General features: G+C 51.2%; 13 protein-coding genes and 3 non-coding genes across 16 annotated transcripts; 9 read left to right on the top strand and 7 right to left on the bottom strand.

Annotated features, from left to right (window-relative positions):
* Positions 1-146: 146 nt before the first annotated feature.
* Positions 147-1,946, bottom strand: SUC2 (beta-fructofuranosidase SUC2; the record flags this gene model as incomplete). The annotated part of the gene is made up of 1 exon (XM_002552322.1): positions 147-1,946. The coding sequence occupies one exon, from the start codon at positions 1,944-1,946 to the stop codon at positions 147-149; it is 1,800 nt and encodes a 599-aa protein (XP_002552368.1).
* A 1,322-nt stretch (positions 1,947-3,268) lies between these two features.
* Positions 3,269-4,069, top strand: ISY1 (Isy1p; the record flags this gene model as incomplete). The annotated part of the gene is made up of 1 exon (XM_002552321.1): positions 3,269-4,069. The coding sequence occupies one exon, from the start codon at positions 3,269-3,271 to the stop codon at positions 4,067-4,069; it is 801 nt and encodes a 266-aa protein (XP_002552367.1).
* Positions 4,070-4,146: 77 nt separating this feature from the next.
* On the bottom strand, positions 4,147-6,588 carry GTA1 (Gta1p; the record flags this gene model as incomplete). The annotated part of the gene is made up of 1 exon (XM_002552320.1): positions 4,147-6,588. One exon carries the CDS (start codon positions 6,586-6,588, stop codon positions 4,147-4,149), a length of 2,442 nt encoding a protein of 813 aa, XP_002552366.1.
* A 693-nt stretch (positions 6,589-7,281) lies between these two features.
* KLTH0C03212g (acetyltransferase) lies at positions 7,282-7,878 on the bottom strand (the record flags this gene model as incomplete). The annotated part of the gene is made up of 1 exon (XM_002552319.1): positions 7,282-7,878. The coding sequence occupies one exon, from the start codon at positions 7,876-7,878 to the stop codon at positions 7,282-7,284; it is 597 nt and encodes a 198-aa protein (XP_002552365.1).
* A 1,160-nt stretch (positions 7,879-9,038) lies between these two features.
* On the bottom strand, positions 9,039-9,443 carry IES6 (Ies6p; the record flags this gene model as incomplete). The annotated part of the gene is made up of 1 exon (XM_002552318.1): positions 9,039-9,443. The coding sequence occupies one exon, from the start codon at positions 9,441-9,443 to the stop codon at positions 9,039-9,041; it is 405 nt and encodes a 134-aa protein (XP_002552364.1).
* A 943-nt stretch (positions 9,444-10,386) lies between these two features.
* GLY1 (threonine aldolase GLY1) lies at positions 10,387-11,652 on the top strand (the record flags this gene model as incomplete). The annotated part of the gene is made up of 1 exon (XM_002552317.1): positions 10,387-11,652. One exon carries the CDS (start codon positions 10,387-10,389, stop codon positions 11,650-11,652), a length of 1,266 nt encoding a protein of 421 aa, XP_002552363.1.
* Positions 11,653-12,091: 439 nt separating this feature from the next.
* On the top strand, positions 12,092-13,597 carry FRD1 (fumarate reductase; the record flags this gene model as incomplete). The annotated part of the gene is made up of 1 exon (XM_002552316.1): positions 12,092-13,597. The coding sequence occupies one exon, from the start codon at positions 12,092-12,094 to the stop codon at positions 13,595-13,597; it is 1,506 nt and encodes a 501-aa protein (XP_002552362.1).
* A 248-nt stretch (positions 13,598-13,845) lies between these two features.
* Positions 13,846-14,271, top strand: TCA17 (Tca17p; the record flags this gene model as incomplete). The annotated part of the gene is made up of 1 exon (XM_002552315.1): positions 13,846-14,271. The coding sequence occupies one exon, from the start codon at positions 13,846-13,848 to the stop codon at positions 14,269-14,271; it is 426 nt and encodes a 141-aa protein (XP_002552361.1).
* A 56-nt stretch (positions 14,272-14,327) lies between these two features.
* Positions 14,328-15,905, bottom strand: KLTH0C03102g (lipase ROG1 family protein; the record flags this gene model as incomplete). Its single annotated transcript, XM_002552314.1, has 1 exon — positions 14,328-15,905. The coding sequence occupies one exon, from the start codon at positions 15,903-15,905 to the stop codon at positions 14,328-14,330; it is 1,578 nt and encodes a 525-aa protein (XP_002552360.1).
* Positions 15,906-16,160: 255 nt separating this feature from the next.
* KLTH0C03080r lies at positions 16,161-16,231 on the bottom strand. Its single transcript has one exon. It is a non-coding gene; the product is annotated as a tRNA-Gly (tRNA).
* Positions 16,232-16,881: 650 nt separating this feature from the next.
* On the top strand, positions 16,882-16,952 carry KLTH0C03058r. Its single transcript has one exon. It is a non-coding gene; the product is annotated as a tRNA-Gly (tRNA).
* Positions 16,953-17,089: 137 nt separating this feature from the next.
* On the top strand, positions 17,090-18,892 carry RAD7 (UV-damaged DNA-binding protein RAD7; the record flags this gene model as incomplete). Its single annotated transcript, XM_002552313.1, has 1 exon — positions 17,090-18,892. The coding sequence occupies one exon, from the start codon at positions 17,090-17,092 to the stop codon at positions 18,890-18,892; it is 1,803 nt and encodes a 600-aa protein (XP_002552359.1).
* Positions 18,893-18,915: 23 nt separating this feature from the next.
* PRP39 (Prp39p) lies at positions 18,916-20,940 on the bottom strand (the record flags this gene model as incomplete). Its single annotated transcript, XM_002552312.1, has 1 exon — positions 18,916-20,940. One exon carries the CDS (start codon positions 20,938-20,940, stop codon positions 18,916-18,918), a length of 2,025 nt encoding a protein of 674 aa, XP_002552358.1.
* Positions 20,941-20,973: 33 nt separating this feature from the next.
* Positions 20,974-22,581, top strand: BFA1 (Bfa1p; the record flags this gene model as incomplete). The annotated part of the gene is made up of 1 exon (XM_002552311.1): positions 20,974-22,581. One exon carries the CDS (start codon positions 20,974-20,976, stop codon positions 22,579-22,581), a length of 1,608 nt encoding a protein of 535 aa, XP_002552357.1.
* A 745-nt stretch (positions 22,582-23,326) lies between these two features.
* Positions 23,327-24,877, top strand: KLTH0C02970g (KLTH0C02970p; the record flags this gene model as incomplete). The annotated part of the gene is made up of 1 exon (XM_002552310.1): positions 23,327-24,877. One exon carries the CDS (start codon positions 23,327-23,329, stop codon positions 24,875-24,877), a length of 1,551 nt encoding a protein of 516 aa, XP_002552356.1.
* Positions 24,878-25,140: 263 nt separating this feature from the next.
* On the top strand, positions 25,141-25,212 carry KLTH0C02948r. Its single transcript has one exon. It is a non-coding gene; the product is annotated as a tRNA-Arg (tRNA).
* The last annotated feature ends 1,283 nt before the right edge of the window (positions 25,213-26,495 follow it).

Here is a 26,495-nt window from a genome sequence, read left to right as displayed (position 1 = left end):
TATGAAGATATGCAGTAGGTGCTAAGCGTACGGTCAAAAAAAACATCGGGTGTATCTCCGTTTTAAATCGAATAAAAATAGTACTCATATCACGTTTCATAAAGTCTGACCTTGCAGCTTGCCAGGTGCGACTTCATTTGTGCAGATCATTTTCTAGCCAATTGCTTGATCTCGAAATCTAGAATTGTGAAAACGCCTTCGACGCCCGCGGTAATCTCAACACCGCCAATGTAGTTTCCGTCAGATAGGAAGAACAAGTTGGTGGAGGTTGATGAACCGTCATTGAAGAACAACTCGATGATGTTTCTGTCAATGATACCGTGGACCTTGTAGATTGGCAATCCATCGGTTCCAATCTTGTAGGTCTCGATGTTCTGGGTCTGTCTGTTGTTGAAGAATGGGTTGTCATTCACGAAGTCAACGTCGGTGTTACCTCTGTCGACGAAAAAGCCAGCAGCATTGACAGCATATCCTAATCTCAGGTACTCATCGTCGTCTTCTTTGCCGGTAAACCAGAAGGAGAGATCAGCAAAGTCGCCGACGGATGGGATGCTAGAGCCGTTGACCTTCCAAGTGGCAGTGAATTCTAGAAGACCCTGGGCGTCGTTTCCGAGGTTGTACTTGAGGGCCTCATCCGCACCGATCTCCAGGGAAGACTTCTTCAAGTAACGCTTGGTTTGCAAATCGGTAGAGTTCAAAATTGGGGTGCTGTATAGATTGAGCTCGGTGCTCTGTGGGTTAGGGTTGTAAGGGCGGACGGTGAAGTTACGGGCAATCGACATAGAGCTCTTCCACGCCTCAGTTGGAACAAAGGCACAGTAGTCCCAGTTAGAGGCCCAGGCAATACCGATAGTGTCGCCGTTTGGCGCATTGGTAAATGTCTGCAGAGCGTAGAAGTCCTTTCCGTGGTCCACAATGCGGGCAGCACTGTCCTGGGGAGTGAAAGTCTTACCGTCGAAGTCACCAATAAAGTACTCGTTGACGGAGCCACCTGCTGGGGAGCCAGGGTTGATACTCAGGAACATGACCCACTTGTATTCAGCGCCGTCGTCCTGGGTAGTCAAGTTGGTCTTTCCGTTGGAAGTGACATTCAGAGGAATATCGCGCTCAACGCGGACTTTAGCGAGCCCGGGACATTCGTATTGGTAACCAAGAATTCCGTGGTGTGAGAAGTTAGACTGTAGCTCCCAGTCCTTCAGGTTCTCTGAAGTGAAAATCTGGATGGTGTATTCCTGAGAAAGCGCGAGAGTCATGACCCAACGCTCTGACTCTTCGTGCCAGAAGACCTTAGGGTCACGGAATTGGTCAGACCCAATGTCAAGCACAGGGTTATGCTCGTATTGCTCGAAGGTGAAACCACCGTCGAGCGAGTAAGCCGCGTATTGGGATTCGGTTGTGGCGTTGTGCTCGGTGTAGAAAGCAACGATTCTCTGGGCAGGCTTGGTGCTGTCGTTGAAGAAGCCTGAGGTGTTGTTGGCGTCGATGATGATCGAACCGGAGAAGGCACCGGATTCGTCGTTCTGAGGAGCGATAGCCGCGCCGTGGTCCTCCCACACGGTCAGGTCCTCACTGGTAGCGTGACCCCAGTACAATGGCAGCCCCCACACGTTGTCATTGGGGTTGTACTGGTAGTACGCGTGCCAGATGGAGGCCTCGCTGTCATAGAAGAGGCCATTGGGGTCGTTCATCCACCCCTTGTTAGGAGTGAGATGCACAAGCGGGCGTGTACCCGACGAAGCATTGAACTGAGGCTGCGAGTCAGTGTTCTTACCACGGGATCTGCTGTTAGATTGCGAAGCAGTAACTCCAGCTGCGATCACCAGCGCGCCTAGGGCGGAACCGAGCAATTGCATTTTGGAAAAGGGTTTGCGTTTGTTGGGATGGTTTTGTTTCCTATGAGGAGTCGAGCCAACAGAATCAGATTTCTTGAGACTCGAGAACGCCATTTCAGCCGCCGTTTTATACCAATTTCCGTCGTGAGATTCTCGGACTCGGGTCTCACAATTCTGGGGAAGCGGGGAAATTCTACTCGCTCAGTTGAGGCGAACAAACCACTCTATGCGTGAGAACGGAAAATAACAACAGGAGAAGCGCAAATTTTGCGCAGAGCAGGCGGTTTACGAAGTGGGCGCAATTGAAGAAACTCGTACTCGGCTTGTTTACGTAGCGACGTCAGAGTAGCAAGAACCCCAATTTCTTCGCCGTCACACGTACTGATCTGTGAGATCTTGAAAGACGGAAAGCCTGACAAGAAGACGCGGCGAGAAATAAAAAGTCTGAAAAAAAGTAAAAACAGATCTTCCCCGCAATAATTGTTGGAGCTACGGCTCCCGGAAATATGCTCGATCCCCGTTTGGTGCCTACACGACCCTGGGGCTGCAGGCACCGGAATTTTGGTGCAGGCACTCGAAACACGCCGAACGGATCAGATGTTCTTCCGGCTGAAGGCTGTTGAGAACACGGAGAAGGTCTGCAGCCGGCATCAAGGTTATTCCGAGAGGTTACGCCAGGGTCTAACACGCCTGCCGGGTCACCGCGGGCCGCCACAGGCCACTGCGCACCTCGCTTGCGGCAACACGCGAGGGCCGGGCATCCGGTGAAACATTCCTCCGGCACGGCCCGACGGCAGTTGCAGCGCCTTTGCTTGATGCAGAGATGCACGAAGGTAGTGATCACGCCACTGGTTAGCGCCATGGCCTCGGTGTGTCACTCAATGATTCAAATGACGTATGTGGGGTAGTCAACAAGATTTATGGCGCCCTAATTATGGGAAAGTGAAAGTCATCCGCGCACACTTCCTGATGGCAGTACTTTCAAACGACGTTAGGCCCGTACTCGGAACTTGCAAGCGCTCAGCCGCAACCAAGCAACATCCGGCTCAAAAACCGTAGGTATGTAGCTCTTTAATTGCTCCTATACTACGGCGGACATTGCTACGAGCACTGCTGCGCCTGAAAGTACCGCCATGCGATGCAAGGCCGACGCGAGCGCAGGCCACATGAAAATGTTGCCGAATAGCATGGTTATGGCGTGATACGACAATTCGTAGTTCAAGGATTGGTGTGCTATATGCGCGTCTCGAGGCCGGGCAAACACACTCTAACCTAAACTCTCAATGTTCAGCTTTACCGTTAGTTCAGCTCCTTTATGCGCGAACATACGTCATTATGTACGTTGATATTTGACGATCTTAATTTCTATCGTTAATCGTTTTAAGCTCATCGCTTGTCCAAGACCTATCTTTAAATCTACAACAGCCGCCCAAGCAATGAGTAGAAACGTTGATAAGGCAAACTCCGTGCTGGTTCGTTTCCAAGAGCTTGAAGCCGAGAAAAATGGAGGTTACAAGGACTACACGCGTTTCAAGCGACCAACCAGAGTGGGTTCCGTGTCGAAGTCGCAGGAAGCACAGCAGTGGCGCCGGCAAGTTATCTCGGATATCAATACGAGACTCACACGCATGCACGACCCTTCACTGAATGAGTTTCAACTTCGAGAGCTTAATGATGAGCTCAACGATCTGTTTAGTGAGAAGGCGCGTTGGGAACGGCACATACACCGAAACTTGAAGGGTCCGGACTTCTCTCGCGACAAGTCGTTTAAGCACACAGGTACCGTTTTGGATGGACGCCGTTATTTCGGGAGAGCGCTTGCTCTGCCCGAAGTTCAGCAACTTGCTAAAAACGCTGCGGACTGGCGAAAAAAATCACAATCCGCAAGGCAGCGCCAAAAAACCTTACAGGATCGTGTACGAGTTTGGAAGAAGAGCTTAGGTCCTGAGTACTACGGCTTCGTACCAGAAGACTCCGCCTCTCTTCGTGTTCCTCTGCATCTCACGGTCGAGACCGTTAAGGAAATTCTTACCTCGAAACCAGCATCACGCTCTCATTTTTGCCAACTCGAGGAGGACAAAACTCAGGAATTGCAAGCCGAAGCCGGTGGCCAAGGCTCTGTAATGGCCCCCAAACGTATCATCCCGCAGTTCAGCCAGCTGCCGGATCTTAAGGATATGGAGGAATGGCTTGTGCAAAGGCGCAAAAGCCAGCTGCAAAGGCAACTGAACCTTTAGGTACTTGAAGCTGGGCTTCAGACTTATAAATACATGCGTATATAGGCTGGGAAACTCTGCATGCTTTCTAAAGGATACTAAGCGTTACTATGCGAGCTCTCATGAGTGGGCGATCTGAATAGATGATTCATCCCACTTTTTGAGAGTAGCCGAGAGATTCTTCTGCCGTTACTATGTGTGGTCTCTTTGTCCTTGTTGTCGGTACTGCTCTGTGAGTTTTCAGCCTTGGAATCTGTTTTATTGCTGTTTGGGGATTTATGCATAAACTGAGGAAGTCCCCAGCTTCCGTGGCTGCTACTTCTCGAGTGTAGAGCTTTTGGTGTCCCCGTTTCTCCCAACGGTGAAGAAATTGGCGTCTCCTTTCCTTGCGGTGCGCCCCAGATGTTATTATAGTGGCCGGAACTGAAAAGATTGTCTTTGGTGAACTCCTCTTTTAGAGGCAATGATAATGGGGATGTTCTCATCACAGGGTCGTTGTTGAACCCGGACCCGAACGACGCCACCTCGTCTCTCTGGACCACCTGGGCGGGAATAAGACCTGGCACCTCTTCGTCGTTGGGCACTGACATAGGTGCGAAAGAGTCGGTGCGCAACATTGGTCCGCTAGGGGAAATGCCCTGGACTTCGTACACAAACGCTGGTGACAAAAGTGGCATATGCGATGGTTGGGCTAGAGGGCTGCTTTGCCCCATATGAGCAGCAGCCTCAGAGACGTTTTGACGGCTCCAGTAGTTGTCCAATTGGTCAGTAGTGTACAACTTGGAAGTGCTGACATTCGTCGCTTGGTAATCGGCTTCGGAAATCATGTTCTGCAAGCCGCTCAAAAGGTGATGGGAATCGTCGTAATCAAAATTTTGGTCTTCGCCATTATACTCAATTGGTTGACGCCTTTCTTGGTTTATATCCCAATTGTTGTATGGCACTGAATGGGGAGGAGGAGGAGGAGGGGGGGAGGCATGGAAGGAGCCACTCCCAAACGTAGAGGGCTCATGAAGTCCTTCGTTTGTGGAGTAGGTGGCTGGGTCATGCAATGTTAGTTGTGGTGCAGGCACTGCGTTACTGGCACTTGCGGGTGGCGACGTGTAGGGCTGAGCTGCAAGGCTGTCTCTTAGCTTTTGATTGTTTATACTAATGTCAGCCCACATTTTTTCTAAAAGGTCGTTACGTTTGGCAAGCTTAGACCTCCTAGCTCTCCATTGATTCTCAAGGTCCACATCTTTTCTAATTTCTTCTTTAATCACTGAAACCAATTGAGAATTTTCACTCAAGGCGTTCAAGAATTCATGTCCGGGACTCGTAAGCATTCCTGTCTTTTCATTGGTGTAGTCGTTGATCTTCTTGATAACGGAAGCAAGATTTGGTGGAGGAACTGACATGCTATCGACAGGACTATTCCGTTTTGATGTTGACGCAGATGCAGCCGGGACATGAGCGGTAGTTGCTACAGGCTTGGTCGAGTCCAGAGATTTCTTGACAGAATTCAGCTTTTTATTCTCCTCCTCCTGGCTAGTAAGCTGCGCGTGCAGTTCGCGAATTTGGCAGGAAACCTTGTCAATTCTCTCAATTAGGGAGGATTTCTCGTTACTGAATTTTTGCTTCAGAAGATCTTGCCGTAAGTGGGGGGCCCTCTCTTGGTCCCACTTGACTATGTCATTTTTCATTTTGTTGATCTTGTTACGGCTTTGATTAATGTTTTTGTCCAGTTTCCCCTTCTTCAAGTCGTAGAGCAATTTGGAATTTTCTAATGACTTTATACTGGACTTCAGGCTCTTGCGGAGATCGATCTCGTGAGCCCATTGCGCTTTAAGGTTGTCGAGCTCGAGACGAAGCTGGATCTCGCTTTCACGAAAGTCTTGAAAGACCGATGCCTGTTGCTGAAGGACTTCGTGGAGGTCCTCTTGCGCGCAAACAAGAATATTTTTGAGATCATTAATAGAGTAGTCATCGAGATCCTGTAGTGACGTCAAGCTAGCATAAGACGTGGGGGAATCGGTAGAGACTACCACCTGAGTCTTACGCCATTTCATATCAGCAGGGAAGTTCTGTGCAGTCAGTGGATTCGATTCGGCATCGTCGACTGTTAAAAACGGCACACTATCCGAACTGCTAGAGGCAGCATTCTTTGTCATGACATAGGTTGATGGAACCTTGTTCATGAACCCATCTTGGTTAACGCAGACAAAATCCAGCTGGTATTGAGTGTGAGGCAAAAGGTCCTTGAGCGAGCAGCAGGTGTACAGTGAAGTACCAATGTTGGGAAATGTTCCGACTTTCACATTATTGAGATACAGAATGTAGCGAGAGATGGAGGGCGTGTCTTTCTCGACCTCAGAAGGTTCGTTCTCCCATCGTATAGTGATGGTGTCGCTGGTGACTTCATCGATAGACACTCTAGTAGTATGTGGAACCTGGAGCCCTAGCGTTGACACAATCCTCCAGACGGGTATACTGAGAAAGAGCGCCAACCGGTATATCAACCATACGATAGCTATGAGCGTGAAAGCAGCATAGGGTAGCATGTCGCTGGGCGCGCGGTGACCGTGATAGCTTATATGATGGTGTTTACGGAAATTTTTCGACTTTGAATGTGACAAACTTATTGAGAGCTTACGAAATCTGTTGTGACGAACGAAGAGAAATCAGTGAGGCAAACAAACAAGCGCTTCCTGTGGCCGAGCATGGCCTAACTCTTGTTGTAGTTCTGCAGCCGGAGAGGTTTATGTAGTTGGTTGATGACGGCTAATCATGGAAAGCTTTATGTCCAAAAAAAGTATGTAGTACGAAGTTTGGTATATTTCTCGGCTTTCTGAAGAGTTCGCGAATGACAAACCAAAAACCATGAACTGCCTTCGCTAGAAGAACCGATCATTAAGCTTTCATTTTGATGTTGAAGTCTCAATTGTGTGAAGTGTCGTACAGGTTCGAAGCCTTAGCGCAAATTTTGACGCTGAACTGGAGCGCGGGTATTGGCGCTACCTAAGAGCGGAGCTGTACAACTTTATACGACGCACATACGAGTGAGCTCTGCTTGGTAGCTTGACCTCAAACTCTGATGAGCTGTCTAAAATGTCGAGAGCTTTGCCAAACAGTCTAAAATAAGCTCTCTAACAGAAGTGGTCTTTCTTTCCCTTTTGAATGCAATAGCAAACCGAGTGTTGTCTGTACTCAAACTCATGGAATTTTAAAGTAGCAATGCAATTTTTCGTACTACTTCACTGACGCTTTATGAAATTGGTAGTTTTCTTATCCTCATCGGTTATTTTCCGAATGACTTTACAAGGGTTTCCGCCTGCTACCACTCCTTCCGGGATGTCTCTTATAACTACGCTTCCGGCAGCGATCACAGAGCCTTTTTTGATTGTGACGCCAGGGACAATGGATACGCCTCCGCCAATCCAAACGTAGTCTTCAATTATTATAGGGCTTGCGAACTCTAGTCCTTTTGAGCGTCTCTCAACATCAATCGGGTGGCCAGCTGTGTATAGTCCGACGTTGGGGGCAATAAAAACGGAATTGCCGATCCTCACCTCTGCTCCATCCAAAATCACCAAGTTATGGTTGATGGCTACATCGTCACCGATATGAATATTCGGGCCGTAATCACAGTAGAAGGGCGATTCAATAACCAGGTTTTTACCCACGCTGCCAAACAGCTCTCTGATCATGGATTCCCGTTTCTCGCCTTCGGCTGGGCTCAAATGGTTGATTTCATGAATTTTGATTTTTGCCTGTCTGCGAATCTCTAGGATCTGTGGGTCGTAATTGGCATCATATAGCTCGCCAGGAACTATTTTCTGTAAAGCCTCCATCGTTTGTTGGTTTACTTGTTTTTGCGAAGATACACTGGGGCTACTTTTCGGCGATCCGCGAGCAGTCTTTATAATGCTGTTTCCGCTGCTTTGAGCTCCAGTTGCACCGTTTCTCTTAGACAAGCAAAAGGGGCCTTGTTAGAGCGGAGGAATAATTGTTTCGGACTAGCGCTACCGATCGGTCTGTAGCATACGTGGCTGCTACGATAAAGCGTGGTTTTACGGTTTCAGGCATGATGGCGTAACAAAGAGGTCATAGGCTTCGTGAATTATGCTTGAAGGCCTGACCCTGTGGAGAAGCCTTGAGATAAATTCTATTTAGCATGTTGCTCGATTTTCCCCGCAATTTGTTCTTGAAAGTGCTGTTGTTTTTGGATCATTGTATGAGGGGCGGGACAAAGGGCAGGTTGAGAATTGAGTAAGGCTTGATAGATAAGGCCGTCGGAAAAGGACCTCGAAATTGTGTGGGTATTAATCATGTGAGCCGTTCGGGTTATGGTGTTTTACTGTTTTGATAATGTTGCCATGAAGCTTCTTGTGCTAGCAGATATTTGGTAGTTGAGTTGGGACAGACCGATTCAGTCGGTAGTGTTTGGCATAGCCCTTTCGTAGATGCTTAGGTATGTATACGCTGCTCGTATATGGGGCTGCAGTGTTTTCCCAGAGTCTCAATCTCGAACCGATCGCCAGTGCAGTGTCATTTTTCTTTGCGCACTTATTGTCCAGGCGACTCTCGGTTAAGAGTTCGCCAATTCGAGTGTTTTCTAGCCTCCTTTGTATTCGCTTCGAAGATTGTAGATGGGATCGTAGAGTAGCCTTGGGCATTCGCCAAACAGCCAGGTATCCCGCGAGGGGCGCTTATCGCTTGCTTGGCGCTTTGATCTCAAAGGTTCAATTGGTCCAATAGCTACGTAAAAAGCGCTAGGTTCGCGACTGTCCCGCAGGCCAGATCTCTCGCAGGTTTAATTTCCCGTATGCAGGCCGAGGTGCTTGTGAGGGTGGTTCGCGCCCAGATCTCGAAGCCGAGGCACGCAGCTTTGTCGAGACGCGCTAAGGCGCGGACGACTCAGTACTCGCAGGCTTCAGCTCGAGCGGGAGCTACGTTACAACAAACGTCAGAGATTAATAATGTACACACTTTCCTATGCTGGGCGCTACTGTCACTTCAGCACGATGTCGTCGCCCCTCAGCCTGAGGTACTGCTGGTCGACGCCCGGCGCCATTGGCTTGATGACCAGAGAGTAGACCTCGCTGTTGTAGAAGCGCAGGCCGTTGCCCGGGGCGCGGTAGGAAGCTTTGAGCCCCGTGATGTCGCAGTACTTCTTGGCGGGGTAGATGCTGGGTGGGGCCTCGACGTTGAAGTAGGTGAGCCGGTTGGCCTCGGACGGCGTGTTGGACAGACGCTTCCACTCGTCGGTGACCAGCTGGCGGGTGGCCTTGTGGCGGCGGTGGGGTTTTTTCCAGGACGCTCGCTTGAGGTGGAGCCCGTCGGTGGAGTTGCTGGCGGCGACCTCGCGGAGAAACTCGATGCGGTCCATAGGCCCGGGGCTGTTGGAGGGAGGCATGGCGGGGTGTCGGTGCGGCGCGGCGGGCTGTGGTGGAGGGTGAGTTGCGAGGGGTGCGAGGAGTGCGAGAAGAGCGAGTGCGAGAAGAGCGAGTGTTAATGGGGGGCCGGCCGTCGCCCGCGATGCGGTGGGCGGTGGATAGTGTGACACGTGCCGCGTGTGTCGGGTGTCACGTCACGTGAACCTCGACGCACGCTCATGTGACTCGGCGTCATCTGCGTCACGTGGTAATTTACGTATGTCACGTGGCATTTCTGCATGACACGCGGCGCGAACGCGCACATCGCGGCCTACGACTCCCAGTCCCCGTGCTCCTGCTCCTGCCGCGGCAACTGCCACCCGCGCCGCGCGCTCTTGCTCTAGCCCCGCACCAACGTCCGCAAGCGCCTGCCGCTTTTGCGCACCCACTTCCGTACGTGACGACACCACCCCACACCCATCCACGTGACGCTCACCCCGCCCTCTGTACGACGCTTCCCGTCCGGAACGACGCTCCCCGCCCTCACTGCGTACGCCCTCGCTCCCGCGCCCGCGTGACCCGGACAGCGTGACTTGCCGCGCCACGTGAGGCCGCCCGCCCCCGCGCTGTGACGCCCGCGATTGCTCCCCCGGCCCTGCGTACAAAGCGACCGCCCTGCGGATGAGTCAGCACGCGAGCCGGCAGGCTCGCCGCATAGCTCCGTGCGACGCGATCTGACTCATCGCTCGCTTGCTTTTTCTCGTCTCGGCACCGTAGAGAGGGCGTGCGTGCGTGCGTGCGTACGTGTTTCCTGTGCTGTTGCCGCCGCCCGGCTGGCGCCGTGCCGCGCGACATCTTCGTCCGCAGGCGCGCCCGCGCGCGCCTGCGCTGGGCGACGCGCCGCGACGGCTCTCTTCCTTTTTTTTCAGTTTTTTTTATTCCCTCGCCCACCGTCGCCGTACAGCTGGACCTGCCGCCGCGGCCATGGCGCTCGCCTATATAAGGCTAGCCACTGCAGGCCATCGGCGCCCGGCGCAGCACGCGGGAGTTTCCGCGACGCATACACACCTCCACCTCCTCCTCCTCCATTCCATGTCAGACCTCCCTGAACCCTACACCTCCGCGGAAAACGACTTCCGCTCGGACACATTTACCACGCCGACGGCCGAAATGATGCAGGCCGCGTGCTCGGCATCGATCGGTGACGCCGTGTACAACGAGGACCTCGACACGCTAGCGCTCGAGCGCCAGGTGGCGCAGCTGGCCGGCAAGCCCGCCGGGCTGTTCTGCGTGTCCGGAACGCTGTCTAACCAGATCGCGCTGCGTGCGCACTTGTACCAGCCGCCGTACTCGGTGCTGTGCGACTACCGCGCTCACGTGTACACGCACGAGGCCGCCGGGCTGGCGATTCTGTCGCAGGCCATGGTGACGCCGGTCGTGCCGTCGAACGGCAACTACCTGACGCTGGAAGACATCCGCCGCGCGTACATCGCGGACGACGGCGACATCCACGGCGCGCCCACGCGCGTGGTGTCACTGGAGAACACACTGCACGGGATCGTGCACCCCGTGGACGAGCTGGTGCGCATCAAGGCGTGGTGCGTGGAGAACCAGATCCGCCTGCATTGCGACGGTGCGCGGCTGTGGAACGCGGTGATCGAGTCCGGCGTGCCCATGAAGCAGTTCGGCGAAATCTTCGACTCGATTTCCATCTGCCTGTCCAAGTCGTTGGGTGCGCCCATGGGCTCTGTGCTGGTCGGTGACGCCAAGTTCATCAAGAAGTGCAACCACTTCCGCAAGCAACAGGGCGGTGGTGTGCGGCAGAGCGGGATGATGTGCCGGATGGCCAGCGTCGCCGTGCAGGGTGACTGGCGCGCGCACCTGGCGCGCTCCCACCGCATGGCGCACGAGCTGGCCGCGTTCTGCGCGACCCACGGCATCCCGCTGGAGTCTCCCGCGGACACCAACTTCGTGTTCATCGACCTGCGGCGCGCGCGCATGGACCCCGACGTGCTCGTCAAGAAGGGCCTGAAATACCACGTCAAGCTGATGGGCGGCCGTGTGTCGTTCCACTACCAGATCTCCGACGCCTCGCTGGAGCGCGTGAAGATCGCGCTGCTGGAGGCCTTCCAGCACGCGCAAGAGCATCCATTCGACACCGATGGCCCCACCAAGATTTACCGCAGCGAGAGCACCGAGGTGGACATCGAGGGCAACGCGATTGGCGAGCTGCAGACCTACAAGTACTGAGCCGCGTGCGCCTGCGCGTACCTGCGCGAACCTGCGCCCTTCACGGCATTGTTAAGTAATAGGAGTTTCGACCGCTGGGTTTTTTCTACATACACGTGATACATTCTAGCTTGATTTTTTGCCCCTGCACGTGACACACGCCACGCGTGCCCTGTTCTCCTCGGTCACGTGTCACCGGCTCTGCCACCACACGTTGCCAGGCCACGTCGGCCCGCGCGCCAGGCCACCCTGGCCCGTCGTTCAGCCTCATCTCGTTCACCTCTGTCTCCGCAAACTGCCCGCCTGGGCCCGCACCTACTTCCCTGTCACACCACGTCTGTCACACCACTCTCGCGCGCTTCACCTGCTGCCCGTATACAAACACAATCGGCCCTCACGCCTCTTTTATCAACGGCCGGCCTCCCGCCCATCCTTCCCCGGAACGCGTCCGTTCAACTGCATGCTCACCACGCGCAGACTACTAGTTGGTCTTTTTGGTGTTTTCGTCGTGCTCCTGCTACGCTCATCTAACAACAGCAACAGCAACAACCAGCTCCCAGATATGTCTTCCAAATTCTCGACACCGGTAGTCATCATCGGGTCGGGCCTCGCAGGCCTCAGCACGGCCAACCAGCTCGTGCTCAAGCACAAGGTGCCAATCGTCCTGCTGGATAAGGCGTCCTCTCTGGGCGGAAATTCGATCAAGGCCTCCAGTGGCATCAACGGCGCGTTCACCTCGACTCAGAAGAAGCTCGCCGTCGAAGACTCCGCTGCGGCTTTCTACCAGGACACCGTCAGTTCGGCCAAGTCTGCGGGCGTGCCCTCGCTGATGTCCAAGCTCGCCAAAGACTCAGCGTCCGCGATCTCGTGGCTTCAGGCTGAGTTTGGCCTCAAACTGGACCTGCTTGCCCAGCTCGGCGGTCATTCGGCCCCCAGAACGCACAGATCTTCAGGAAAGCTGCCACCTGGCTTTGAGATCGTCCAGGCGCTGTCAAACTCGCTCAAGAGCCTCTCGGAAAGCGACCCTGCGCTCGTTCAAATCCGTTTGAACAGCCAGGTCTTCGACGTTGAAATCATTCACAACAAGGTCCAGGCGGTCAAGTACTACGACAGCGACGGCGTCTCGCAGCGCGTTGACACCAATAATGTCGTTTTCTGCTCCGGCGGCTTCGGCTTCTCCAAGAAAATGCTAAAGAAGTACGCGCCAGAGCTTGAGTCGCTGCCAACTACAAATGGAGCCCAGACCACTGGTGACGGCCAGGAGCTGCTTGAGAACCTAGGTGGCCAACTGATAGACATGACCCAGGTGCAGGTCCACCCCACGGGCTTCATCGACCCCAATGACCGCCAAAAGGGCTGGAAGTTCCTCGCTGCGGAAGCTCTCAGAGGACTTGGGGGCATCTTGGTCAACCCCACTACCGGCAGACGGTTCGTCAACGAACTCAGCACTAGAGATCTCGTCACAGAGGCAATTCAGAGCCAATGCCCCAAGGACGACAACAGGGCCTACCTTGTCATGAGTGAGGCCGTTTACCAAAACTACAAAAACAACATTGATTTCTACATGTTCAAGAAGTTGGTGCGTAAGACCACGGTTGGCGAGTTCGCTGAGGAACTACCCATTTCGGCTGCTGAGCTGGCTGCAGAACTAAGAGATTACAGCAGCGCGCAGCAAGACAAGTTTGCGCGTGTTTCTAGGATCAATGCCTTTGGCACTGGTGCTGACGCTAGCACTGTCGTCTACGTTGGAGAAATCACTCCAGTTGTCCACTTTACCATGGGTGGTGCCAGGATCAACGAATTAGCAGAGGTTCTAAACAAGGACGGCAAGCCTGTCGCAGAGGGCCTGTATGCAGCAGGCGAAGTTTCTGGCGGTGTCCACGGCGCAAATAGACTTGGTGGATCCAGTCTCTTGGAGTGCGTGGTCTTTGGGCGCACTGCTGCTGACTCCGTAGCCAAACTCTAAGTTTTGAAGGCAGGAATTTGCAGCCGGTATATAAAATATAACGTGAATCTTGATGAACAGGCTTAGGTTCTGTGGTAAGCTACAGAAGCCAAACTTAGCGTCATCTTCTTGGACCTCCAGTGCGGCAAGCGCGAAGTACTTTTGTACTCTCATCTTAAACTCTTCAATCATGAGTAACGGATTAACTGAAATATTAGAGATGAGCTGGTAGCGAGCGACAAGACACTGGGAAGCTTGAGCGACGTGCCATGACTGAAGTCAAGCCTTGTTTCATCTCACTCATCGACGACGGAGACCGTCCGCTACTGATACACGTTGTCGAAGGTGCCAACGATGAAATAGACAATGTGCTGAAGTTCAATTCATTTTCAAACATGGCATTGGACTACCTCGAGAGCGATCTCTTTGAGTGGATGAGCTCAAACCAGGAAAGCCGGGATATCAAGAACTTGTTCCAATTAGAGGGTGTATCTGTCTATGGAAAACTTATAAAACAAACAAGCCTGAAGATCGTCATTGGGTTTTCGAGCAACCTCGACTGCAAAGACGAACTCATCCTCCACTACTTCAACGAAGTGTCGAAGCTTTATGTCAAGTGCAAATTCAATCCTTTCGTGACCAGCAATGATGAATTAAAAGAGCAGCTGCACAAAAGGTTCGCTGAAAGGTTCTGATGGGGGCAGTGCGGCTAGCCGGTGTTGCAAGCGAGGAATGGACAGCACCCTCCTTTTCAAAAGCTGAAGACTTCGCTGACCCAGTGCTTGACAATGACCTTTCCCTCGCCGAATTTGGGGTCGCCGTGCCGCACAATGGCGCAGGCGTGAGTACTGGGGGTGTTCCGGATGTACACGGGAAATTTAGACCACGGGATCTTGTTTAGAGAGTCAATAATCTGCAGCTGCGCGGGGCCTAGCTCAAGGTGCAAGTTTTCAAGCGATGGCAACTTCTCATTGCTGGCGGACCTTGAGTGTCGGGCCTTGATTGCTTCAACTGAGTACAATTCCAGCTCTTTCAGTGTCGTTCGCATGGAGAAGTCTTTGCCCGTATCCCCTTCGTCCGACATATTCTTCTCGTCACAAGGCTCAGCTTCGTCAACCACCGCCGAGAGCGTGTTTTTCCTTTCAATGGCGCTGAGCACACTTTCAATAAAAGTATCAGTTTGGTCCTGCAAAGACTGCTGAAACTGCAATTCGTATTCCCCGGGTGTGTCTGGAAGTGTCTCGATCATATCGTCTTCATGGTCTGGAGACGAAGGTATGTCGTATATCTCTTGAATGAATTGGTGGGAGTAGCCTTTAACAAACTTAGTTACTCTGATGGTGGATTTGATGGTCTCTGTGGTTCCTGAAATGACGAACCATAATGCCCATAAAGGTGCTATCAACAGTAGGTTGATGAGCACCATCAGCCACCTCCCCAGCTTCGCAATCCAGTAGTTTAAGAAAAAGTACTCCTGTTTGTCTACCTTCATATTTTCTCCACTTTGGCGTGGACGCGCCTTTTCCTCGGCGCGTTCGTTGAAGTCCTCAATCCTGGAAATTTTGACAGGCTTCGTGTGGTCGACCACGATGGGGCCATACCCAGACACGTAGCAGAAGCGGTGGTGGCCATTGTTCTCGTCAATGTCGAAAAATGGGTCGTTTCGAGATATCCCAGAGGTCCACCAAGCGGTCCGCTTGTCGTTGATGACATTAGCGTAGAGCGACTTCGACTCGAACTCCTGTAGCGCTTTGTAAAACACGGAGTTTTCCATACTCATCGCAAGGACAAGCGGGAGGCCGCCCGCGAGCTTGGACTTATCTTTCAAGAACATCTGCTTGCCGCTGTTGCCTAAAACCAGCGGCACAACCGCGTTGAACAGCTTAACGGCCGCGTTCTTACCAGGGGCGTATACACCTACGTGCGGAGTGCAAAACGTGGTAAAGTTAACGAGCTTAATGTCTCGTTTCTTGAATACCTGGCGCTTGTAGAGCACACCCAGGGCGTATCGCGAGATGAGGCCGCCAAGGGAGTATCCGCAGATTGAGAACTTGGTTACGGACCCCAGCGCGGAGATTTGCTCCTCAATTTCGCTAGCAACACGCACGCCACACACATCTATACCATCGTAGGTTTTGTAACCCTCGTTGAGATGGGCTGTATAAACAAAGAGCTGTTCGCCGGAGTTGCTCCTGTTGCGAGAATCAAACTCAGTCTTCAGTGCGTTGGAGATGTATTCCAAATGCGACCTATTTCCCCACAGACCATGCACAAGAACTACCAAGTGGTACGCTGTCGAACCAGTTTTGTCGACTGCAGGCTCAAGCATAATTGATTCAAGGTAGAAGGGTCCTTTCAGAAACCGTTACTACTGCCTTAAAAAAACTGGAGATAACCAGTTCCTAGATAGAGTAGTGTTCACAAACTCCTAACACGTGATATGAAATTCGGGACCTCGAAGGCGCCCGTGTCAGGCGGGCGCGAACATCATGAGCTGCTGCGTGGCTTGAAATGCCAGAGGTTGGATTCCTCGAGCATTAGCGCGTTATGCCTTGTTTCAGCTCAAGAGATATGACAAAAAGAATGCGCGAGCCGGGAATCGAACCCGGGGCCCAAGTATGGGAAACTTGGATTTTACCACTAAACCACTCGCGCATCTCTGGTTATGAAAGAGTGATTCTCGAATTTCCCTAGCAGATCGGCTAATGACAGTTTCAGCTTCGCGTTGATAGTAGGTCTAAGCACGCATATAATGGCCTCGGTGGTAGCCTGTAACAGCATACTCGAGGCTAAATAAAAGGTGCAGTCTTTGTAGCCAACAACTTATCTTTAATTTAACAACAATCCGGAAGTTTATTGTTTCTGTTTACTGTATAGACTTTAAGTCTGCAAAATACCATACTTGAGTCTGGCACGCTATCATTCAACAGGTTCATAAAAAAATAAGAACGTATGTATTTCGTAGGCATTAAACTGCGCGTAAGCAACAGGTGCGCGATGTTCTCATCAACACCTGTAGTAGTATTGCTACTTCGCTGAGGTTGCACGCCGCCGGCGGGCCACGCTAGTTAAGCTGTCACCTGCTCTTCAACTCATTATAAGAGAGGGCACGCACTGCTTGACTGACAGAGCTAGAATCGACGCAGGCTGTGTTAAGCAATGACGCTTTGCTCCTCGTCCTACCGCCCCTGACAGCTTGCAAATGGAAAAAGGTTCGAAGGCATCCCTCAGCTCCGTCCCAAAGCCTTTCACTGACTTCCTTCATGCTACCAGATGCCAAGTCCCACAGACTAATTCAGCAAGAGGCGCAAGTGGTTTAGTGGTAAAATCCATCGTTGCCATCGATGGGCCCCCGGTTCGATTCCGGGATTGCGCAATCTTTTTGAGGATGGCCTACCATTTTTTTAAATTAGCCCAGACCTTCAGCTCTAGGAATATGATTAGCAATGATTTGAAGAAGCAAAGCGAGAGCGGTCTGAGATTAGACGCAGCGACCTCGAGCAAACACTCCCTATGTACCGAGGTAGGAATAGATCAAAAACCAATAAGGATGCAGACGACGGAAGCGTCAGGGGCCCTAACTCTGCGTTAACGCAGTTTCTGAAGGAACAGGGCATCAGCGCAGAGAGTATACGGCAAAGGTGGCTGAAAAGCCGCGAGAAGGAGGGCGGAAGCGAAACCGATGGAGTCAAGAAAGAGGGAAGCGAAGAGGACGAACGAAGCTTGTCAGCGTCAACCCGCCCGAAATCCGAAGAGAGCGGCACCGAATCTGGTGATGAATATGATAGAAGTGACGAGGAGAACGAAGAGGATAATGATGATGATGCTGATGAGACTGAGAGTCAGGAAATCACCCGGAGCCGGCTTAAGGCAAACGGGAGCCCAAGAGAGAATCGTCTTAAGAGGTTTGCCGCTGAATCGGAAGATAGCGACGAAGAAGAATATGACGAGGGAATGAGCTCTAGAACCATTTCAGAGACTCCTGTTCCACTGCAGCAAGAAGACCACGCCCTCAAGATTAAAAAGAGCAAACAGCAGTTACAGCAGAGAAGAAGAAAGAAGAAGAGAGCGGCCGAGCTGCTAGACAGGAAGACACGCCGGATCTCGACCTTGCAAGATATATGCATATCCCAAATCAGCGCCAATATCTCCAAATTGCAAAAAGAAACCAGCTCAAGCGACGAAACTTTGTCGCAGCAAATTCGTCAGACCTTGGGTGGTATCTCTACTGAAAACATGAACAAGCTGGCGCGAACTCTCTCAAAAAACAGGGCTTTAAATGACCACACACTTCAACTGTTTCTCAGGACAGATTTAGAGTCCTTGACATTCCATGATTGCTCAAAGGTGTCGTACGAAGGTTACAAGCTTTTAGCAATTTTCGCTCCCCATCTGTCAGAACTCTCGCTGCAAATGTGCGGACAGCTTAACAACGAAGCGCTGCTTTATATTGCACAAAAATTACCAAACCTGAATGCATTATATTTAGACGGGCCGTTTCTTATAAATGAATCTACATGGGATGAGTTTTTCTCCTTGATGAAAAACAGACTGAAAGCATTTCACGTCTCAAACACTCACCGTTTCACTGACCATTCTCTTCGGAACCTGCTAGAAAACTGTGGTGAAAGCTTGGTGTCCCTGAGGCTTTCAAGACTAGATGCTGTGTTTGACTACAGTCTCGTGTCGCAATACCTGAGGAATCCGAATTTTGAACATCTGTCTCTCGAGTACCCAAATAAAGAAGAGCTTGTATCGGATGACATAGTGATAGACGCTTTAAAGCAGGTTGGGCCAACTCTAAAACACCTGAGCTTGAATGGGTGTTTCGCATTGACTGATGCAACATTTATAAGCGCAAAAGACGCGCTTTCATCAGAGAACTCGCATTCAAGTATGCTTGAGAATCTTCAGTTGGAAGAGCTGGATCAAATTACCACCGATGGGATGGTCTATTTCTTCAGCAATATCCAGATGCCCAACTTAAAGAACTGCAGCCTGCGACGCTGCTTCCAGCTTCAGGACATGGCTGTCAGCGAGCTTTTCTTGAATGAAGCCAGCAAAAGCCTTACCGACTTAAGTCTCAACTCCCTTAAGGATGTAAAGGGTGAATGCTTTGAGGCTATGGAATGTCCAAAGCTAAAGCGTCTCGATGTGGGATTTATGGGGTGCGTTAACGATAAGCTGGTCAAAAACCTGGGGGAGCGGAACCCAGACCTTGAGATTTTAGAAGTCTTCGGAGATAACCTTGTGAGTCGAAATGCCGTGATTCGGCCGGGCCTTACGGTGATCGGGAGACAAAGCGACACTTTATGAGATGATCATTAGTTTGCTGGACTTTAGACCACGTTGGTGTAATCTGTAGATAGAAAGTCCTTAAAGGATGCTTGCTTGTTGGCTTTATCAAGATTTTTAAAAGTGGGCAATGATGGCGGTCCATTGCTGAAACTTTTAGAATGGCTTTCGATTATTGTGTTGGAAATTTCAGGCTTTTCAAGGTAAAGCCCAATGTGCCCATTGTCTTTTATTTCATTCCGTTGCCTATCTGTCGATTTCTGTTTAGTCCATAGAGGGTTGTTCACCTTGAAGTACAAATCCGTGAGTGGGTCGATGCCAGAGGTATAACGGCCTTTATAAACTTCGTGCTCGTAATCTGGATAATTGACATTCGTGAGAAAAAAAGATTTGAAATCGTCTAATATATCGTTGACAACCAAAGTTGGTAGAAATATTTCCGTACCCAGGCGAGCCACGAAGCGTTCTAACTCATTTAGCTCGACAGAAACTTTTAGTATTTTGTAGTACAAAAGCCAAAAAGCTGTGGAGTTTCGGATTTGCGGTAAAGATTCAAACTCTTTGAAGTATTTTCGCGATTGGGAGACATTCCTCAGATTGAGATGCGTGACTTTAATAAGCTCTACCACTGCCACTGATAGATTCTTGTCATTGAGAATACCTTGCAGCTTTACGTCTCCGTCTGGTGTTTGGTTGGTGTAACAACGGACATTCTTTTCCAAATATGATGCATATGACGTTTGTTGCCTCAGAATTTCCTGGTCTGTTTGGGAAAGATCAGAAGAAAATGATGTTCTACGCACAGCTGCCAAGAATTCTACCATAAAGGAAGCGTCTTGCTGGTAAATGCGCGAAAACTCACTGAGAGTAAGAAGATACAACTCGAGCACCTTGTCTTCGTCGTCCTTCAGCCGAAGCTTCATGTAGTCTAAGAACTGCTGTCGCAGTGTACGCATCTCTTGTGAGATTGCGTTAACGCCTTTTTGATAAACGTCTAAGCATTCTTCTAGGCTACTGTTTTCTTCCATCCACTTTGTAAACCTTAGCCAAAAATGTTCATAGTTACGGCAGGGAACCAAGCACCTCATGAAAGTTGACTTGACAAGGCTGGCATGAAAGTGTTCAGAGTTAATCACAAACTCAAGATATTGATCCCAATTATCTAGTTCTTTCTGTCTGACAGGGCCAATATTGAAGAAACTTTGTGCGATCTGGGATTCATATGTCCAAACTTCATTAACAAGTTTCTGCGTATTGGCGAAAACCTGGTCTATATCTTCTTCAATTCTAATCCCGGTGTCAGTTCTTTCTGCAAGTTGCTTATAGGCCGTATAGTATTTGGAATACTGATGCAGAGGGATCTTGCTAACCTCCCGATATATCGCCAACACGTTTTTCCACTGTTGGTGCCTCGATTCGAACTCAATGAACTTATCCCAAAACGGATGCGAAAGGAACTGTAGTCCTACTAAGTCCTTGGCTATAAGGAAATTGACTCTAATCTGGTCAACTTGATCGGGGTTATTTGCCAATAGGACACTGAGGTAGTCACACCACAGCTCTAAGGAGTTGGGGAATGCATCAACCGCCTGAGAAAGAACATCTATTGAACTCTGTAGACCATTGAGCTGATATTGCACAGCTGTAAACCTCTTCCAATAACCAAAGAGCAAAGGATACCTCCCGAGAACTTTCTCAAAAACTTTTTTGATAGAATGCTTTATATGCTGGTTCGGATTGGAGTACTTCAGTACCAGCTGTTCAGTAGCTTTCACCATCTCTTCCAGTGAAGCAACATCATCCCAGTTAAGCGCTTTCACTTTAGATACCCACTGTTCATTATCCTTCAAGAACCCAACTTCCAAACCTTCAAAAATGCTTTCAGGGACCTCTTCACCCTTTGGGCCTGTCTTTGTGTCTAAGGCTTCATCCATGCTTGTTCTCAAATCCATGGGTTGGGCTTCTCTTCGGTTATCTTTTCGGGAAATTGAGGTTTGAAGATAGAAATCGTTACACGTAGTAAATAAAAAATGATCATAAATTCCGGACAGAGTAAACAAGTAAAACATAATACCCAGCGAGGTTTAACCAACTGGTTTTAGATGTCGATACGGCCAGTAAATATTGATGAATTCACAGAGACCTCTTTCGAAGACATTGAAGCCTCAGTGAGCCCAACAAATTGGAAGAAGAGAAGCCAACAGTCATCGCCGTTGAGAGATGTTGCTGCCGCTCCCTCGACTGCGAGCTCTGAAAGCACCACCTTCTCTAATGACAAGAAACGGTACTCTACACACACGGAGAGTGACGAGGATGGCGGCGCCTTCTTAGACGATTTTGAAGAATTCCACGGTAAAGCTAGTAGGGGCGAAATCGTGAAATCTCACTTCGAAAATGTGAACTTGGAGCCTACGTTTAGACCTAGCACCGAAGCACAAGAGAGCGAGGGTGATGACGAACTGCAGGAGCTTACACGGCGTTTTGGAAATAAGTTCGATATTAAGAGCAGGCATCTTAGTGGTGCTCAGCGTCCTCGTTCAGCATTCAAAACCTTTAAGCAACCTCAATCAATGATGGACTTGCGGGAGTCTACCACAAGGCCTTCTTCGAGAAGCTCCCACGAATTAACAAACAGCAAGTCCGCTACAAATTTAAGATCCGGAAGCCGCTTGGGCCCCAGAGGCATCCAGTACAAGAAATCAGTTCCCGCACTATCCAAGTATGATATGATACGCGAGGAGGACGAACAAGACAACTATAACGATGAGTTTGAAGATGAGCTTAAGTTTGAAAAAAGCCTCTTACAGCCTCAATTCTTACCCAAAGAGGATGAGGGCTCTTTGCTGGATTTGTCGCCGTCACAATACACAATAACAGCGGATGACTCCATTCTAACACCCCAGCTCCATAAAAGGCACCGCGACTGGGTACGGCCCAGCCAGTTAGAGATGTTCAGAGAGCCACTGCGGCATGAGAAACCAGCGGTGAAACACAGGGATTCCCGAAAGCTTTCGGTTAGCCACCGTCTCAAAACGATCAAACAAGAGATAGATCACAACACTCCTATGAAGAAAGGAAGGATGGTCTATAACCCCGAAACGCTGAAGTGGGAGGGAAATGAACAGGCGCTGGCGAAGTTCAGGGACGTTGATTCTTTTGACAAAAAGGCGCTTGTAATTCAGGGAAGACCTGATCTTCAACCACCCCGCGAAAGATCTTCGAGCACAAGGTCCGGAACCAGAAAGCACGGAAAAGTGGTCGGCCGTATGATGTTTGATCAAGACAACTTGCGCTGGATACGGCTTGACGGCGACGAGAAAGATCCGTTCGCAGAAATTCCCGACTACATACCGCCAGTGAGCTTCTCTGAACCATCTCTAAAGAAAAAACTACCCACAAAAAGATCACAGAGTCAGTTTGCGCCAAGCCGCGATCAGTGTGGCGGGCGCTACCCTTCTTCTGCTACCACGAGATACCACTCTCTTAATACGCCATCGTCTAGTAGCGACCCGACTTTCAACATTGATTCTAAGTCTTTGGAAAGATTCTATCATGAAGAGAACAAATGGAGTAAAAAGGTAGGGGGGTGGTTTATCTTGAGAGATGCCGAGGCCGAAGGGTACGGAGCTGACCAGGAGCTGCCTGATCCGAAAAACAACAGCTACATGTATGAGATTAGAAACATGGTGATGAGTTCTGCACGGAATTGAGCTTAAAGCGTATCTGGAACACGCTGGCGTCTGTAACTGTAATGATAATGTATACTTCCGGCTCAGCCAAATAATTATTTTGATGCCCAAAAGAATTTGGGGTTTGAATTCTTTATGCAGAGGATTACCTTGCGATTTCGCGCCGAGTATTCGAGCCCTGGAAACCGAGCAGGCGAGAAGCGCATTCTACCGATCGGCACGAAGATTCTGGACTTTGACAGTTGTCTACATTCATCAGTTCAAAGTGATCTACTAACGTTGTTCCGAGCGTTACATTTGTGCGTTGAAAGCTCTGACACAATATGACACCCGGAGAACCGAATCCTCCACTTGAAAAGAATTCAACAGCTGTAATTGCAATAACGTGCTCAGAAATTTAGTGCAAGCTTTCTGTCTTACTGGCAGGAAATTGATGCTCGGACGCGGGGCGTTTCAGGCATGTGTGAGTGCTGTTCGTCACACAATGCATTTTGCAGGCCTCGATCTTTTTACTGTGCAAATTGTGAGAAAACCGTTATTTTCTTTGTTTGATCTTCTGACATTAGCACGCATCTTCTGAACGAAATTTGAAACCGCGATTCAACGGGCGTCTTAAGAACCAGCGGAAAGAGAGACGAACCAGGGAGACAGCATTACTGCGATCGAATCAGATCTGGTGCTAGCGACAGATCCCTACAGTTTTGTTACCGTAGAGCGCTGACGAACGCCGCGCACAAGAATCTGGAAGCATTAACACACGGGGCAGATGTTCCGTAACGATTGGAAACTCTCCATCAACTCGAAGACGTTTGACGCACTGGACTGCTCTTTGTTCCGTAACTTTAAGTTCATGACAGTCGTCAACTATGCGTTCTTCGTTTTATTCCTCACGGCCATGAAGATAGCACTTTTCATCTCAGACGTATACACCTGTATCAAGCTCCTGGCCTTCAACTCGTGGTCCAACAACGTTGTGCCACCGTACATTCCGTTCCGCATTAGCAAGTGGCTTTTCAGCGGGTGCATTCTTGCTTCAATCGTGCTGATTGCATGGGAGATCATCAACGGTATCCGCATCTACCGCACTCGCAACATTTCGCTGACTTACGTCAACAACTTCTCTAGAGGCGCGTACTCACTGAGCCAGTACAACAAGTTTTGCGTGTACAACCGCATCTCGCCCTCGGGCGCGTACCAGAAAATCGCATTTTTCACGTTCTTCGAGCTGAAGGACTGCCTGCGGCTGCTAGTGGCCGATACGCCGCGTCAAGTAATCAACGGGCTTACGCTTTGGTCCGTGGTGGTCACCGTGGATCAGAGCAGCGATCTGGGACGCGTCGAGAGCTTCAGCGGTCTGGTGGCCAAGATAAAAACCATCGCGCAGACCAACCATGAGGAAGCAGTGTTGCTGTCGTTCATGCTGTTCTCGTTTGTCATCTGGGCGTTTTTCATCACCAAGTTCGTGGCAGCATGCCTTTGTTCGATCTACGTGTACTACCGGATCTTCAACGAAAGAAACGCTAGCGGCCTCAAGGAGTACGTGTGCGTAACGGTGAGCGAGCACATCGACTACCTTGTCGACAAGTACCAGCGGAGGAAGCAGTTCAACATGGTGAACCAAAGCCATGGCCTGTCCAGCAGCTCGCTGCTGCAGACGGACGACCTGGAGGCGGGCCCCTGGAAGAGCGCGGCGCACACAAACGTTGAGTCGCTGGAGCTCGAGGACCGCTCTGAGAGCCGCGTCAACTCGTCCACGGCCAACCTCCTGGCCAAGGAGTTCGCCGCGCCCGTGGCGCCCCGGCTGAACAAATGGGCCTCTGTGGACAGCCTGCCGACAATCGGCACGGCAGATCCCGTGCAGGCGGCGTCGCCAATCGCGAACATGCACCAAACGGCGCCGCAGAAGCGGACCGCGTTCGACCCGATCGCGCGGTCCGAGACGTTTGAGTCTTCGAGGCCGGTGAAGGAGAACCCATTCGCGCCACGACTCATCAACGCCAACACGTTCAACTCGGTGAAGACGTCCAATACGGTGCCAAGCTACTACTTTGACAGAGACGCGAGCCCCGAGACGCCTGGCGCGCCCGAGGCCTCACGCGACGAGCCCGACCCGGCGCAGCGCCGCCAGCGGCCGCCGCCGCCGGCGCCCGGCAAGGTCAACACGCCGGAGCAGGCCTATTTTGGCGAGTTCGCCGCGTCCTCGGACAGCCTCGCCCAGCGGAACGCCAGCGTGCTTGCGCGGAGGGACCGCATTGAGCGCGAGGACTACGAGTTCTACACCCAGTCGCGCCACGCCAGCGGCGGCGCGCGTCCCTGAGGCGCCGCATGCGCCAGTATAGCATTTATAGACGATACCCTTACATAAAGGGCCCCGAGAAAGGGTCCAGGAAACCCACGGCTTACATAACCGCCAAAGCGCGCGGCGCTCCCCCACGCGTACGCGCTTCCACGCGCACCAAGCGGCCTCGCCGCAACTGCTCGCGTTCCTACAAGATCCCTCCCACATCCTTTCACTTTCCAACCCGCTGGGCTTGCCATGCGCAAACATATACCCTCCGTTCCCTCGCTTCTCCAACAACAGATCCGTTGGCGTAATGGTAACGCGTCTCCCTCCTAAGGAGAAGACTGCGGGTTCGAGTCCCGTACGGATCGAAAAATTCATTTTTGACCCGCGCGTCGAGCTACGCGCACTTCATACGTCGCCAACTGCTCCCGTTACATTCTCCAGCAACCGTTGCGCCACGTTCGAGGCCCGGAGCCCCCGCCTTTCGCAGGCCTCGGCCCTTACGTCATACTGCTTGGCCCCAGTCCTCCCGAGCAATCGCTACGTACGCGCTCGAAGATCACTCACTAACAACGACAAATCTCACCAAGCCATTTGGGGGGCTCGACGATAGCCGCTCAGCCTCTGCGCCCCGGTATGCTCCGCCCGCACGCAACCCCGGGACCACGTGCCACACAACCAACCGTCCACTCCGCCAGCCCGCTACGCCGGTTTGCTCCGCACTCCCGCGGCTTCTTCTACGGCGAGGCGCCTTTCCGGCGCCTGGCTAGGCTCGTGACTCCGCTGCCAAAAATATTCCCATCCCGCACCCTGTCATTAGCCGGGGACGCCGTTATAGCGCTGAGCCCCTCGTAATATTGCCTTTTCTGCATGTGCCGCGCCAATTCGGTACGGCACTACTAGAGAACACTAGCCACGGCGGCTTGAGCAATATGCGTTTTTTCGGGGCTGTACGTGGAGCTGTCTAGACGGAGCAATACAGAGTAATAGCAAAGTACGAATGGGAGAGGGTTTTCCCAGATCACAAAGGCGGCTGGCGTCTATATAAGGGGCAAACCCTTTTCTGTAGGGATGGAAAGTATTTTTGTGGACTACATCAAGCACGAGCATTTAAACAAGAGCCGCATACAAAAGTTTTCCGTTGTTGTCTTCCTTGTTGTGTTACATCCGCTAAAACCCTAATCGATTACTCAATAACCCCCTTTCAAGATGGCTTTGACCCTGACAGACTTTTTCAAACTGCTCGGTGCGGTGATTATTCCCCCATTGGGTGTGTTCATGGAGCGTGGATGCACCTGCGATCTTTTGATCAACATTCTTTTGACGTGTCTGGGCTACATCCCCGGAATCGTACACGCGGTGTATATCATATTGAAGTACTAGGCGCTTACCAGAGGAAGCAGGCGCGCCAGGCCCTAATCCAAGCAGTATAATTATAAGTAATGGCTAATGAATGTGTTAAGACGAGAAACGGTGGCGGCTGCGGCTGCGGGTGCTGCGGGTGCGGCAGTGGTTATGGATGGCTGTGGCGGCTATGGAGGCGAGGGCGAGGAACAGACGCGCCGCGCGCGCTGGTAGCAGAGGTAAACGAAGCCGTATCTACAAGACAGGTGTTATACATACAATACAATACATGGCCCGCGGGCGTCGA

The sequence above is a fragment of the Lachancea thermotolerans genome, assembly GCF_000142805.1.
Source record: "Lachancea thermotolerans CBS 6340 chromosome C complete sequence".
NCBI classification, from domain to species: domain Eukaryota; kingdom Fungi; phylum Ascomycota; class Saccharomycetes; order Saccharomycetales; family Saccharomycetaceae; genus Lachancea; species Lachancea thermotolerans.
The sequence above is the reverse complement of the archived record's forward strand: the minus strand, read 5'-3'. Positions and strand labels throughout refer to the sequence as shown.